At 37.7% G+C, this 16447-nt stretch overlaps 3 protein-coding genes across 3 annotated transcripts; 2 read left to right on the forward strand and 1 right to left on the reverse strand.

The window, feature by feature from the left end:
- Positions 1 to 2008: 2008 nt before the first annotated feature.
- LOC135618398 (uncharacterized) lies at positions 2009 to 3042 on the reverse strand. Its single transcript, XM_065119285.1, has one exon. It carries the CDS (start codon positions 2981 to 2983, stop codon positions 2612 to 2614), a length of 372 nt encoding a protein of 123 aa, XP_064975357.1. The 5' UTR covers positions 2984 to 3042; the 3' UTR covers positions 2009 to 2611.
- A 1276-nt stretch (positions 3043 to 4318) lies between these two features.
- LOC103993614 (uncharacterized) lies at positions 4319 to 13337 on the forward strand. The gene is made up of 8 exons (XM_009413743.3): positions 4319 to 4592; positions 6945 to 7001; positions 7152 to 7204; positions 9287 to 9338; positions 10032 to 10091; positions 12150 to 12221; positions 12473 to 12515; positions 13127 to 13337. Exons 1-8 carry the CDS (start codon positions 4481 to 4483, stop codon positions 13191 to 13193), a joined length of 516 nt encoding a protein of 171 aa, XP_009412018.2. The 5' UTR covers positions 4319 to 4480; the 3' UTR covers positions 13194 to 13337.
- Positions 13338 to 13555: 218 nt separating this feature from the next.
- Positions 13556 to 15587, forward strand: LOC135618835 (pentatricopeptide repeat-containing protein At3g16610-like). Its single transcript, XM_065120142.1, has one exon. It carries the CDS (start codon positions 13779 to 13781, stop codon positions 15246 to 15248), a length of 1470 nt encoding a protein of 489 aa, XP_064976214.1. The 5' UTR covers positions 13556 to 13778; the 3' UTR covers positions 15249 to 15587.
- Positions 15588 to 16447: the final 860 nt, after the last annotated feature.

A 16447-nucleotide genomic window follows, 5' to 3' on the forward strand; every position in this document is an offset into this window, starting at 1 on the left:
AGTTAATGATCCTGAAATATATAAATATATTTCATCAGATAAACAGCAGTAGCACAATGATCCTGTGAAGCAACCAATAAATTTCATCAGATAAACAGCAGTAGCACAATGTATATAGTCAACTGTAACAAAGATATATTTGGGCTTTGAAGGAACACTAAGTAATTAGTAGTGACAAAATATGCACAGCACAGACATATTTTTCTGCGGTGTATTATTGAACCACTGGATTTGTGTACTAAGATAATTTGTTGATCTATAATTTGCTCCCTAAGAAACATGCCAAACCACATGGACTTAAGCCAATGTAGGTGTTATAGATGCCATAGGCCAACCAAAACTGAGGAACAATTTGGGAATCTAGGCATGTAAACCATTTATGTAGCCAAGTCTTGTTTGCAAGATTTATAAGCAAGTCAAGATACAAGAAAATGGAAACCTTACTCAGATATGAACTCCATGAGAAAGGAGTTACCCAAAGTTAAAAATGATCATTACAAGCCAGATTACAATGCTAACAGTATCTCAAAAGGTAAGACAGTTCATTATGAACATGTTCATTTAGGAAGATCACTTGCACAACCATGAACCAAGGAAGTTGGAAATAGCAGTCAAGAAATAAAATCTTGCCCGTACTTCACTGCTCTACACTAGACTCACTCAAGAAACTTAATAGAATCTTTTTTCTGAAAGAATTTGTCATGCACAACAGATCCACTACAAGAACCATGGGGCCACTCAACACAAGAATATTGCATAGGCATGATAAGCGAGCTACAGAGAGAATTTGTCATGCATAGTATGTTACAATACTAGAGAGTTGGATTAACAAGAAAGCACAAAGAAAACAATAGATCAGCAATAAAGCAGATGCCACTTCAAATCAAGCAAGTTTGGTTGAATAGATTGATAGTAAAGATTCTAAACAATGAGAACAATTGTTCGAACATCAAGCATTATACATTTTTGTTGTTTTTTCGAGAAGAATGTTTGGAAACTGGAACAAGAACATGATAGCACAAAGCATTAGATAGAAGAAAGTATTCCAAAACTTGTTGGCAGAAGACTCCTGTCAAAATTATATTCCGGTAGGTATCTCACATAAAAGAACAAATAAACTACATGACTAAATTTACAATACCCAGTAGAAAAGGGAAAAGAAAACCAGCTATAATATATAATCAGATGAGAATAACCCTTGATTAATCACATTAATTGCACTACAAAGTCATTTCTGTAATCTGTATTTGTCAATAGTGCAATATCTTTAAAAAGCAAGACTTCTTGAGTAAGATAAGATGCTGATATTATGAATTGTTTGCAATAAATAAAATTAAATGATGTCCCATTTCAGACACTTCTGTATGATTTGTAATCAATTGGCGGATGGATTTCAATGTTGACATCCAACAAGTGGATAAATATTCCAACATGCATTGACACCACAGTCATAACTAAGAGCCTAGATGAACTTGCATATTCCAATTACATAGTGGCATTCAAAGTTAGATATTAATCAATCACAATAAATATGTTAAACACACATGGAAGCCACAATCACTATTAAGATCCCACATGACCTTGCACATTCCATTCACAAAGTAGCAGTGTGGTACAGCTAGCAACACAATCCTCAGAATAAGATATGAAGTTGCAACTTAAACCCCTGACCAAACACTTCAAGAACATTCATCTCATCAAACAATCCCACAACATCCATGAGATTTAACAAATAAGCAAAAAGAACTCTTTCTTATGGAGCAAGAAGTACTTGTAGATAAAAAGTATTGAATAGCCTAATAATATTTAACACCAACAACATTTGCTCACAGAATTCTACTCATTTTTTCTCACAAGCAGACTGATGCTATGGCATGGGCTTCTGTTAAACAGATTCTAAAATTACTACAAACAGATAAAACTTGCAGTAGCATAAGACAAATAATCACAATAAAACTTGCAATTAACTGATAGTTTTATTTACATTGTGAGGAGGACAGAATAATAACATTGCAACAGGAACTTTGCTTAGTATGAAGAGGGTCTTACTTATCAAAGATGGCAGCTTCTGTTGAGTCTTTATGAGTAAACACATCATCTAGCCAATCATTGTCCTACAAAAAGTGTGTTAACAGTCCAACACGACCGATGAGTAATGAAGTCCAGTTCAAAGAGCAGCCAACAAGAGCAATAATAAGCATTCCTGTGAAGCACATAAGCAATTAATAAGCATTTAGGCACCGCTGCTACTTGCTCAAATTGTCCCAACTTTGCAGATCAATGTTCCGGAAAAAGAATAGTGATGATTCACAGTTTCCAGCAAACATGATGAGAACCGAAACTATCATACAGAGAGATCCGCCTATGGATTATGGAGAGAACAAAGGTTGTGTATTTTTCTAAGGAAACATGTTTCGCATTTCCAACGTCAGATCTGCACAGAATCCGGTTTCGAATGCTTCTAAGAAAGAAGAAAAACCTAACCCCAACTCACAGGGCGAAGTTAGACTCTCGGTGTTATTAGGTCCCGATCTGTCAGAACCAAACAATTAGAGGGGAAAGATTACACAGATCTACGCACAATCAGAACCCCAACAGGGTCCTCCCCAGCTCAGTGCGCGGCGACCAGATCCACGCCGAAGGCGTCAAAGAAGGGATCGGGGAGCTCCGGGCTCGAGGGGGCGTAGATGAAGGACTTGGCGGCGGCGAGCTTCTTCCGCTGGACGAACCGCGGGCCGCGGGTCCTAGCGGCAAAGCAAGGGAGGAGCCCTTCGATCTGAGCGGCCGCGGGCGGCGACGGCCCGGGGGAGGGGGAGGAGGGGGGCGAGAGGCGGGGGAGGGCGGCAGATCGGGGGGATCTGGCGTTGCTAATCCTGGAGTCCCGGAGGCGGGCGAGGGCGCCAGGCTTCAAGAAGCGGTGGAGCCGCTCCTCGATCCGGGAGGACGAGGGCGAGGGGTTCGGGCTCCGGATCCTCCGATTCATAGGAGGGAGAGAGATCGAAGGGCGGAAAACGGGATCGAGGGAGAGGGTTTCGTGGGCGAGATAAGGAGGGTGGGGGAGGGGATTTAAGGGCGAGCGGGGATGCGGCAAAGGCGGGAGTTTTAAGGAGGGAACGCGATGTAGGGCTGCGTGGTATTCAATTGGAGGGCGGGACTGTTGCCTTTTTTTGCCTGTACGGTGTTTTCTGTGTGATTGTTTGCATCTTTTTCTGGCCTCATCTGCCAAAGAGGATGAAAGAGGCACGTGGGCACGTGGGCACGTGGGGATGAAAGGTGGTGAAGGCAAAAACCACTAAAAAGATGGATTAAAAATTACATTAATGTTATATTTGTGCATTATTATTATTTTGCATATGTGGGATTCATCTTAGTTGATTAAATTGGAAAATGCATTTGCTGCAGCACATTAGTACTTTTAAAGGTTCATCCCCTATATATATATATATATATATATATATATATATATAAAGTGATAATATAATTACTTTTAAGGGATTCATTCAATTATATGTAAGGTAAGTGACTTATGATATATGTTGAATCGATATATTAGTTAAATCTGAATAATATGACATAGAGAAAGATATTGACTTAGATATCGATTTCAAAATAAATCATTATTTTATAATCATAGACTCGATGAATTAGGACATGATCACATGAGTCAATACAATTCACATAATATATTTTTTTTATCATAATGACTCATAGTCAAGGTGCACAACATGGGAGTGAGTTTGCTTGATTGAGGTGCGAGCCTCAAGCTCTTCTTCTAATGCTAATATGATAAAGGATAATTTGATTGATCGGACATTAGTACAATTATTTTGGACGATGAGTGTACCCATACGGTTTTATCTTTTCGAAGAACATGTAAACTTCAAAAAAATAGATACACGACAAACTTATGAGCCCTTGATTCCTACGTGAGACTAAATACCTTTTGTCATATGCGATGGATTAAATGCGTACAGATAAAACATATGGGTATCATGGACGAAGGCCCATCTGATGAGTGATGCTAGAAATTGATTGCATTTCATGTATGATTTAATGCAGAAAGTAAAAAAGTATCTCATTGGAAGACTATGAATACAATTAGAGATATTTCTATAATAATTACTAATTTGGGGGAATTTTAATGCACACGCAGTTATAGAGAATGTGATGGGACAGTACGTTCGGCTGCTAAAAATGGTCCAGACGAAGATTCCCTGTGTGATTCAGACAGGATTTACGGTTTTCTTACGTCACCTTATCTCATGGACCACGACGCTCGGAACTCGATCGAGCCTAGCCATGTCCGCGAGTACCGCAACTCGAAAGAGGCGACTACACCATTGGAGACCTTTCCGCGGGCCTTTTTTCTATCAGGGGAATTCTCCCGAGCAGCGAGGCGGCGCAAATTGCAGCTCTGCTCTCGTTCCATTCTTCCCCCTTCTCATACCTCGCCTTTTCTCCGTGGATCGGTTGAACGCGGATGTCGAAGCTCTTCTCCAAGTTCTTGGGGTTCTTCAGCTCCCGGACGCTGGTCGGCGTCGACAAGGTCGGCAATCGCTACTTCACCCGCGTGGAGGAGATCGACGGAATCAGTAAGCCAACCCTAAATCTCTTTTTCTCGCTTGGTTCTCGAATTGATTAGCGATTACTTTTCGAGGTAATGGTTTATCCACAAATTGCACCCAGGAGATCTTTTGATCTGGTGTACATGTGTTATGAAGCGATCGACAATCTGTTAAACAAATAAGCCAAGGCTTGTTGTTGACGAAATTATAATCTTAGATTCCGTAATTATACACCGAAGACATTTATACAAGTTGGAACTTTTGCATATTTTTTGGAGAGGGGCACTACGGTTAATTTGAATCCTTATCCAGATGTCCAAACAGTAGAATGACAAATATGAAAGCCAAATATTTGGTGAATTATTAGATATCCACAATCCGTTGGCTTAGTAGACATGCAATTGTGTGCAAACAACGAATGCAAAGAAGTTGATGCTCAAATGCAATGAAGTATCTCATGCAATTATACAAGCTTGCAGTAGTAGGTTTTACAAGTAAAATTTACCCTCAACATTGCATGGACCTATTATCAGATTTTGCTAAAATGTAATCACAACATAATGTTGAATAGAAGGGATGCATTCTGTTTCTCTAAAATTGTGAAACTTTACAAGTTTTACAAGTAAAGTTTCACAACATCAGGTTTTACAAGTAAAATTTACCCTCATAATGTGTAATCACAACATAAAGTTTCACAACATAATGTGTAATCACAACATCAGGTTTTACAAGTAAAATTTACCCTCAACACATACATAATGTAATCACAAGTAAAACTTGAGATAAAAATTTTGTTGAATAGAAGGGATGCATTCTGTTTCTCTAAAATTGTGAAATAGCAGATGCATATCTTGTGCCCTAATCAGTGATTTCCTGCAAATCAAGTCTTAGATTTGCTGCTTAATAAATATAAGATACACAACAAAGAAAATATTCTGGCAGAAGAAAAATCTATGATGTAAAAGAGCATATCAGAAAAAATATATGGTAGAAAAAGGGATCAGGCAACAATTTGTGGTTTAATTATTAGTAGAGGGAAACATGGAAGTGGTTAAAACAAGGGTCCCCATGCAAACAACTGAATCGCTCTTGATTTTTCTTTCTTTTCCCCTTACTGGAGCCAAAATTTCCTGGACGGGTAACTTATTTGTCCCAAGGATAACTGTTGGCAGAGGCACACTATTATTATGCTAGGATACTAGGGTTCTATTGGCAGATTTTCCTCATCATGGTGAGAGTATCACATAAGGAAGATTAAAAGAAGCTGGTGGTGGAGAAAAAGCATGACATAATAAAGAATCAGATACAATCCAATCGTTTGCTGGTTTTCCCTATCCTGCCTACGGCAAGGAGCTTTAAGAATAGCAGCAAGCCAGCAAATAAGGAGGTGAAGTGCTGCTATCACATGACATGGTTATCGTTGCAAGAGGGGTGGAACCAGAGATCAAGACCATGAGCTCATTGAGTCTCACTTATGTTTCTTTTGGCTTATTTAGATATATAAGTAGGATTTGCATTTACATCAGTGACGTATGAAAGTCATATATATGCCTCAAAACATTAAAAATTTTGAGCCCCTCAAAACATTAAGATTCTAAAACTTCTAGAACTTAAAAGTACTAAAATGCTTTTGGGCCTTCAAAGGGGTATATATATGAAACTTTAGGTTTCAAATAGACCCTTTAGAAGAAGTAAAAAAGCACGGTACTGACTATTTATGTAGTTCCAACTTATTTAAAATATTTCATTGTTTCGCATGCAGTTATTTCTATATTTAGTCATTAATATAGTTATCGATAGCAATAACCTTTGTTCCTAGTTATCATGTGCTTTGAGTTCTGCGAAAGACTTTAAGACCATAGGAACCCAAGATTTGCATCTACTTAATACCTAACAAGTTCAGTATTCCCACTTAAATTCCTTGTCTAATAACATTCGTCAGGATGGCCAACCAAATGTATTTTGCTGCATGAAACATGGATTATGATGTATATTTTCAGTGTCAAGTTTGGTTTCACTAGCTTGTAATATTCCAAATAATTAATTTGTGACTATGTAAAGGTTATTTGGCTTTTTGTACTTTTACATCAAAAGAATGTGTTTGCTTTTCTATGTTTACTTGATCTTATGTGGAAACTTGATCTGGGGTTGCTGTTTAACTTAGATCTGTTAGGATAAAAATATCTTTATATGTTGCATTACTGTGGTCTTAATAACAATTCTGGTAAATGAAGCTGTGTCAAGCTATAATCCATTCTTGATAAAAGCCTTCTGCAGGTATAAAATGCACTTAAAGTACTTTGTTTAAAAAAAAACACAGAGTGAGTGACATGTCCATGCCTTGTTTTCTATGTTAATTTCATTCTATCATATTACTAGTGAAGGAGAAAAGATGGGTGATTTTCAAAGGTGAGGAGGATCCCACATCCATTCCAGGTGAGTCAAATAACTATTCCTTGTTTATCTTCATATTTCAAGAACACCCTCGACCTGTTGGGAAGAATCATATTTCAGAGTTCATTACAAATGTCTTAATTTTGATAAACTAATATTGAAAGCTAGTTGCTGTGTTTATGATGATTTCAGTTGAGTGGATCTGCTGGTTGAATGGCCAAAGAACGAAAGCTCCAACTCCAGAGGCAAGAGCACATAGAACTAATTTGCTTGACAGAAACAGTATTTGGACTCTTTTTGTGGAAGCTTGAACATTTTCTTTTCATCAATTAGGATACTCATTTGTTGTGCTAGAGGACTAAAGGTAATCTTTTTCCTCAGTTTGAATTGAAAGGCTAGACATGCTCATAAGTCATAACAAAACTAAGCCAGTCCACAAGAAGGTGAAGAAGGAAATACAATGATTACAAGGAACATCTAAGATTCCCTCTTTAATATAACCATCAAATGAAAATTTGTAAGATATCACACTAAATATGCTCAATAAAGTTTGGTCCTTAAAGAATTGTATTATCATGCTTTCTGTTCTTTACCTGAATCTGGGTCTCTCAATGAATCAATAGATTGGACCTAGGTGCTAGCTTTAAACTTCACTATCTCTTCCTAACAAGGAGTTTGGCCCTGCAGTGTGGGGGCATGCTGAGTGACATCTAGCATTAAGCACAGTTCATTTGTCAACATAATATTTAATTGACATCAACTATATGATTTGTTGGATTTTCAGTCTGGTTGGTAGGTCTGGGAGTAAGTAAAGACGCACATGCCAAACAGATCCTTTGACAGATTTTGTTCTTTTGAGACAGGTTCTGCACCATTTCCTCATGGGATGGTTCAGATTCTCCATTTCACTCAGTTCAGCACGGTGCCTGAATCTCTGTTCTTGCCTCTTCAAAACGACAAATCCTCCATCAAATTTTAGATTAAAAAAACCAACGAAAAGCCAACATTGCCAACGGGGATGATTTGTTTCTTTTTTTTGCACAAAGCATGCCTTTTTTTTATGATAGACCATGTTCACTTGGAGCTGGATGCATTCCCTTGCAGAACCTTATTACACCTTTATGTTAAATCTCCATGGCAACAATTGCTTCATTTATTTCGAAACATAAACATCAATTAATACAAATCATTCTACTTCTTATCCTTCATCTTTTACTCATATATCCTTCTTCTCTTGTTGCATTTCTTTTAGCACTTGATGCATTCTAGACACATGTGGAAGAAAGTCAAATATCAAAATAGCAGTCAATTAATGTTATTGTTATTATCCTTAATATCTCCATTTGTTAATACTATATTTCTTTATTTATGGATATCAAAATTGTGCACAAAAAATTGTCCATCATGTTTAACTGCTTATCCTTGTTTCTAACCAGTTTAATACTGTGTTTAATTGAAGCTCACAGCTACAAACTTATGATGCCTGCAATTAATCTGGTTTTAAGTGGTTGACAGAGATGATAGACAAAAGTTTCTATTTGTTTTCTGTTGCCAAAATTGTCATCGTTTTCTTCTCTAGCAAATAAAAGTTTGCGTAGCGAAGTTTTCACTAACTACTATTTCATTGCCAATACTCTATGTCCTTGATTAGTGGGTCCTCGTGATTACTTGCAGGCATTTTGGAGGTCAATTATAGATTTTCTGGTAACAACTTTGTTACCAAAGGTTCTACCAAAATTAACTTTTAGAGCTTATTCAGATCACAAACTGATCTAAAGTATTCAAATAACTTATATAGAACAGTAGTATAAACTGTCCAAGTATGCCATATGTATCCTGCTGTCAATCCTGAGGTCATGACAAAATACATATTTGTCGGAAAAAGTGAAACTAGGATTAAGAAAAAAATTACGGAAAGAGTACTGCTTTAAAAGCTGAATAAATGATCCCATGTAGCCATGCCTCTCCAATTCTTAATAGAAATGTTGCTTAATTGACTGATTGAAAAGCAAAAGTCAAGATCAACCAATTTCATGCGCCAATGATTATGTGCCATCTCAAAGTGGAAGTTTTATAGGGTCATTTATTCAGCCTCTGCATTATTAGTGACTGCATAGAACAAATAAAAATTCCCAAGCTATAGCTGGAAGCCTGAAACTTTCTAACTTGTACTGTCTGCCTATTTATTTACTGCATTTGTTTGTGTTTTTCTTTTGCCTTCATCATTATTCAATTATTTGCTATATCTTAACTTAAGAGTTAGTTTTAATAGAAATATGTATTAGTTTGTTGCATTATCTGATAGAATTGTTGGTCAATGTTTACAGGAATTGATTGAATTGGAGGCCAGGCGTGAACTTGTTAAACAAAATATTGCAAGTACGTAATTATAATTTTTATCTCAATCTGATTACCCTGGTTATGATTGTTTTTTTGCTGGATAGGGCATAAAATATAATTACTACCAGATATTACAAAAAACATTAACTATCTAAATATTGAGTTGTTGGGTCTATGTTGTCATAATTGCTGCCCAATGTTGTAATAAATCTGAAAGCACTGTTGTTTTCCTTATACTTATAGAAGCTTTTCATGATTTGAATTCTGTTCCAGTCTCATTTATGCTGATGGTTTTCTTTTCCTTGATCATCTAAAGTATGTTTAATGGGGGATCAAATTGCTCTTGTGGTTGCTTGTAAAACAAATTTAACAGTCCACCCTCATTAATTCATGTGCCACACAATCACATTCTTCCCTCTCCTTGCACTTTTGCCGATGCCAAGCAATCTGATTAACTGCTTGTGGTTTTGGTAGTAACATATAGTCTTGTATGGACATCTCAGATGCTTAACATATAGTTATGTAATGATCTTTTTTTTTTTTGGCTTAATCCATGCAGTCACGCATAAAGGTAATGTAAATAATCAGGCATACACATTTGTCTACTAATTTTATTTTTTATTACTGCTGAGGGACTGCTTTGATACTCTTTCTTCTAAACCCATAACATCACTTAATGTGCATCAGCATCACTTAGTTAAGAGGCATTACTGATATCTATTCTTTACAAAGTTCTGAAGAAGAAAGAGGAAGAGGAAAGGAAGTCCGGTGTTCGAAAAAGCAAGAGCATAGGTAAGCTAGTTTTCTTATGTTTACTAGCTTGTGGATTGGATGTTGGCCAAGAACCACAATTTTAGATGTCTTGTTCCTGAAATTTATTTCATTCTTTAACGGACAAATCAGTATTTATATATTTCCCAACTGTTTTGCATGTACAATAGGAAACTCTATCTGTAATATCAACTGTTTACAGGATTCATTACTATTAGAGAAGGGATTTTTGACTTTTGCTTCAAAGAATTATGAAGGTCCCTAGTCTGTACAAGGATAATTATTGCAATCCCATTTTTTATGATAAATAGATGCATTTCTTTAGTTATTTACATATTTAATCCAAAAGGAATGTGAAAATCCAACTTATGCTTATTAATGTGTTTTGAGCCAAAAAAAGAACCACTTGCTTTTGCCTTAATAGTTTACCTCTAGTTGGAAGAAATGATGAAACAAAATGTGCTTAACCAAGGATAGCATCAGATTACTTGAGCATCTTGTTTATCAATTCATTCTACTGCTTAATTAAGCTCTTGAATCATGTTCTAGAATTCTTCTATCTGGGAATAGAAGTGAGGCTAGCATGAAGGCATGTGCTGGAACCATAATGTAGGAAGATTAAGCTTTGAAACCCATAAGTAGATTTACTGGAGATTTGTAGCAAGAATTTTGATTTATCTATCTGAAAATTTATGTAGACAAGCTAAGGAAATGAACTTTGTAGTGCCTGCCTGCTTAACCAAATGCAGTAGAAACTAGAGTTGTAAAGTTTGATGACCTGAAATATTGTGTATGAATCCTGATTTGTATTTAATAAGTTTATCTAATCAGGCATGGAAATGGGTCCACTAGATGTACATAAATTCCATATTAAACCTGGATCTAAAGATTATTTGTTTCAGATCCGAACCAAATCTGGCCAAATGACATTCTTGGTAAAATGAAAAAAAAAATGTTGAGGGAGGGATTATAGTGGTTGTTGATGATGATTTCCTTTTCTTTACCTTCCTTTTTGTGTGGGTTACAGAGAGAGGTTATGTAGGACAAGCTAAATAGATCTAAAATTGATTCAAGAATTAAGCCCGTTAAATTATTTTGTTTATAATCTAATATTGTTTACAACAACTGGATATCAAATTGTGAAGGCAAGTAAGCATTTCATGGCAAAGTTTGTTTCAGGGTTGTGAAAAAGGGGTTAATGTGGTAACTCAAAGGCATAATTTTCTCAAAATAGGAAGTATTATGTTTCTGGTAACCTTTTGAAAAGAGAATAAGCTTTGTATATGCATTAAACACATAAAAAAAAAACACTCAGCAAGAATCAATGGTCAATGTATGATGAAGCTCATTTTGGAAGTGTTCCCAAGTCCCAAGCACAAGAAGAGTTTGCCCTTCTGGATTTGGCTAACCAATCATTTGTTCTATTAGCTTTGCTAGGTACATGGATGAGTCTACAAAATAATAACACCTTCTAATGAGGATTTAAAATTAATAATTATGGTTCTTCTATTCCAGGAAATGCCTTGGTTAGGAGATGCAGCCAAACCTTCAAATCAAATTTGATTTTAGTATATGCACCCTTTTTCTAAATCTCGAAGTTTCTCATGCATAGCCCAAGTTTTGACATTAACGAAAGTCCCAAAAGACATCTGCTGCACATCAAAACCATCCAGATCATTTCTCAATTGTAACTTTGTGGGGGAGATCTTAAATTTGAAGATACAAACTAGCAATTAGATTAAGGAATGACAAGAAATCAATGCTAGACATATTGTCTAGCCTGTATTCCTGCAAAGAGTCTTTTTAGATGGGAAATTGATGGGCTTGGGTGTAGGCTAGCAATATTCATCTCAAGGACATAGATGTGCAGTGGCTGATCAAACACATAATTGTGATATCAATTAGAAGTCATTTAATTGATTGATTATCGTGTTTCATGTGATTTGTATTTATGAATCACGAGTATGTAAATATTTTATTTGCTGATTGGTAAAGAGTTTTGGATCTGTGAACTTGAAGAATTTTCTCTAATCTTTTTATTTTGCTTGGTTAACATACTTGCTGACCATTGAACTGTAGGTAAAGGTGGATCTCCAGACCTGAGAAGTTTCATTCAGCAATTTCCTGATGCCACTTTTGCTCCGAAAAAAGGTAGGTTCTATCTGTTAACATAGCTTAATTTTCACCATGTAGATAACATGCAGTTTTCATCTCATTTGACACTTCGTCCTACCATGATTGTTTCTAGTTGTTTTTCAAGCAACCTTATACTTTGGCGCTGCAGTGCTAGCTATTGATATTGATCTTAAAGATGAGATTATTATATTTTTTTATCGAAATGACACACCACACTATTAAGCCTATTTTGAATTGTGGTTTTTTTTTAATATGTGCATGATCAGATGAAGTATCAGATGGAAAGGATGTTGCAAAGAAAGAAGAAAGGTATGTTTAAATTAATCTTCGTTTAAGCAAGTCATTGTGATGTCTCATATTGAAGCTTAGTTATCTTAAATCTCTAATGTCATATGCACCTTTTAGTTTTTAGTACCTAAATTGAAAGTCAGCTGTTTGCAGTCGGACCATAGATCAGTAAAATGCTCAGCTTTGGTACATACCCGATTGTTTGCTGAAAGTTTATCCTAGTTGTGTTTAAACTTTCCTTGTTTTGTATCACTCCTTTGGTTGGATTCCGCTGTAGCTTTGTCTGCAACAATCTAAGCTTTCATTTCACTTAAAAATCTACAAGTGCCATTAGTTAATAAATTAAAACCGATGTGCATTAGTATCTTGTCAAATTAGAAGTTTCTAAGTGTATGACAGAATATGTTTGTTCTACAATGCAACAATTATGATCTAAGAAGTGATAGATAACAGAAGAAAATACTTGCCTGAGTGGCTTGTCCAGTTTATATCAATAATTGCCTTAACAATCAATCAGCACTGCAACTACAAATAATTTTGCTCTCAAGTCTCAACTATGTTTTATGTTTCATTCCAACTGCAGCTCAATCTCCAGCATAAGAATCCATTCTAACCTGAAATTTTCATTTCAGGTCTACAGAGCCAACAGGATCCGGCAAAACCTTCAAACCAGGAGCATGGCAGCCACCATCATCATGAAAGCCAACTTCACATTACCCAAGAGACCCTGTAATTTGATTCTTAGTATAGTCAACTCGAGCCATAAACCGCAACGAAAGCTGAAGGCTTTCTTTGTCCCATTAGATTTCTTTCATTCCCTAGCAAAATTCTTTTTGTGATGCCTCAGCTGGTAAACCCTGCGACTGCATGAAATCATAAAGCCTCAAGTCACACGTACCGAAGACGCTGCTCCAACCTCGTGCAACGGTAGACTTCCGCTACTTTCTACTATAAATTAAGGTATGGAATTCTTTTATGGTGGCGAACGACACACTACTTAATTGTATTCAAACTGACAAGCTGATACTTAAGCATCATCGTATTCTATGCAACTGAGAGAGTTGGAAACCAATAGGTCAGTTCACCCGCCATGTCGACGTGTAGCCGCATCGCGGCCGCGGAGGAGACGAACAGGCGTTCATTCCCCGCGGAGGGCTGCACCGCGAACGCGGCGAACACGGTAGTTCGGAAACACCGAACCAGTAGCCGACACGTGGACATAGATGATGCGGCCCGGCGTTGACTATAACTAACTGCCGTGTGCGGTTGACGCACTACTCTCTCATGGGCGGACTGCACAAGTTTAGACCACCAAAGAAGCTCTTCGGTCTTCACCTCCATCGTACCCCTCTCTCTTCCTGCACCACCGGCCACCGCCGAACCCCGCACTGGACCTCGTCAAACCACATCCTCCAGAATCATCCTCGCTTACTCTCCCTCGAGGCTTGCCCCTCGCTTCCCGGCCTTCGAGCCACCCTCGCCTTCGCCGTCGTCTCCGGTCTCTTCCACAACCCCTTCGTCTCCAGCCGCCTCCTCCTCCACGCCACCTCCTTCGACTTCGCCTTTTCCTCCCTAATTTTTCGATGTATGGAATCTCCGAACCTTTTCTCCTGGAACACCGTCATCAGAGCCGCCGCGGCCTCTGACGACCGGCGCCCCTCGGTCGCCTTCTCCCTGTACGCCGAAATGCTACAGAGAGCCACTCTTCCAGATAAGTACACCTTCCCTTTCTTGCTCAAGGCCTGCCGTTCCCCCTGTGATCTTGGTTATGGCAGACTATTCCATTGCCATGCAATGATCTTCGGTCTCGGCAATGATGCATTCATGCAGACTGCACTCATGTCGATGTACTTATCGTGTGGGCATTTAGTTGACGCACGTCACGTGTTCGATGAGATTACTCAAAGGGATGTTGTCGTCTGGACTGCGACGATCTCGGGTCTGGTCGATAGATGTTGCCATGAGGATGCTTTTGGGGTGTTCAAAGAGATGAGAATGTTCGACCAAGATGTCACTCCTAATGTGGCGACCATGGTTTCAGCCATGTCGGCGGTTGTGGGCTTAGGGTCTTTGGCTCTTGTCAAGAGCTTGCATGCTAACATGGAGAAGGTAGGTTTGGAAGGTGATGTCTTTGTTAGGAATTCACTGATCGATGCATATGCCAAATGCGGAAGCATTGCTTGTGCCTTGCAAGTGTTTGATAGTATGAGTGTAAAGGATTTGCATTCTTGGACAGCCATGATAACGGCTTTAGCTTCGCATGGCCTTGGCAGGGAGGCCATTGAAGCATACTCAAGGATGTGTGAAACGGGTGTGTTGCCAGATTCCACTACTTTCATTGCTGTCCTTTCTGCTTGCAGCCATGCTGGATTAGTGAATGAGGGGATTGAGATCTTTAATTCTATGGAAAGGGCTTACAAAGTTGTTCCCGAGCAAAAGCATTACGGATGCATGGTGGATCTTTTGAGTCGGGCAGGCCTCTTAGCTCGCGCATACAATTTCATCATAAGAATGCCCATGAAACCCAATTTGGCGATACTGGGTGCTTTATTGAGTGCATGTAGAGCTCAGAATGACTTAGAACTAGGTGAACTTGTTGCGAAGAAAATTGAGTCATTATGCCAATATAAGGGAGGTGCAGATGTCCTTTTATCTAACATGTATGCTGATCAGCAACGATGGCACGGAGTGGTTTCTATAAGAGAAGCAGCAAGAAAGGATGCAAAAAAGCCTCCTGCACAAAGTTGGATTTGAGGCGGGAACATACTTGATAATTTCTTGGTTGAATTCTGGTCACATCCGCATCCTAATCAGATGCTTTTACTGCAGGAGGGTCGAGAAGGTTCTTTGATATATGGCTTCTCTCTTCATGTGCTTGATCCTCTCTCATAATGGAATGCCCCAGTGGGAATGGAAGTAGCTTGATAAACTGCAGAAAGACAATGCAAGGTCTTTATGAAGCTTCTCAATTTCAAGTAGAAGTGGCTGATAGGACAAGGCTTTAATGATGATGGAGATTGGTACCAGTTGTTCTCTACCTGTGATTTTTAGAGCTTAATTTTGATGAATAAATAAGGAGATCTAGTGTCAACATGCCTTTTTTTTTCTAGCAAAGCAATTTTGGAATTATGTCTTCATGATGCCAAAGCTGCTTGCTATTCATCATAAACATCAGAGGTTATGCGGATGAGAACGGAATTGCAAATTGAAAGTATTTATTTATTTCCATTGATTAGTTTATAGATGGAACTGGGAATTTAAGATATTTCTTTGTTTCCTTTGACCTTTATGGAACATTGGGCAGAGAGAAAACATGGACTTTAGTAAAGCATATGCTTCAAACTAAGCTAGGATTAATCCATGGAGATTGATAGCAGTCACCCAGGGAGATTTTGGTATATTGCATCTCATGATTTGTACATGGAATGACTTGAGTGTGTTGGTCTTGGAAAGAACATATAATGTGACAAAGTGGATAGGCTAAGGACATGGTTCATAAGGCAGTTTATGTTTTGTAAAATTCCTAATAGGTTATGCCTGTGATATTAAAGGTAGTTGTTCTCAGAGATATGTAGCCAGTTGGACCTATTTGACAGTAATATTTCCTGATTGATTTTATTTTAATATCCAAAATTTGTTGATTATCCAAATTGATTTGCATCTGATGATACTTTAGCAATTGAAACATTCTACTACATGTATTTCCAGGATGCACACAAATTACTTGAGCAAGTGGAATTTAACTACTGCAATGGAGGTATGCATGTCTGCTAAACAGAAGCTTTGTATATGCTAATGTAAAATTATAGAAGAGCATGCATAGCGAATAAACATAGAATAATTGCTTTTCACAAGAAAAAGAAATGTATAATATAGCAAAAAAATTCCTGGCGCTATCTTTTCTTTAATTTCTATTCTATTATTGAGGAATGTTTATATCACTAGTTATTTAA

Source organism: Musa acuminata, chromosome BXJ2-8 (assembly GCF_036884655.1).
Source record: "Musa acuminata AAA Group cultivar baxijiao chromosome BXJ2-8, Cavendish_Baxijiao_AAA, whole genome shotgun sequence".
NCBI lineage: Eukaryota > Viridiplantae > Streptophyta > Magnoliopsida > Zingiberales > Musaceae > Musa > Musa acuminata.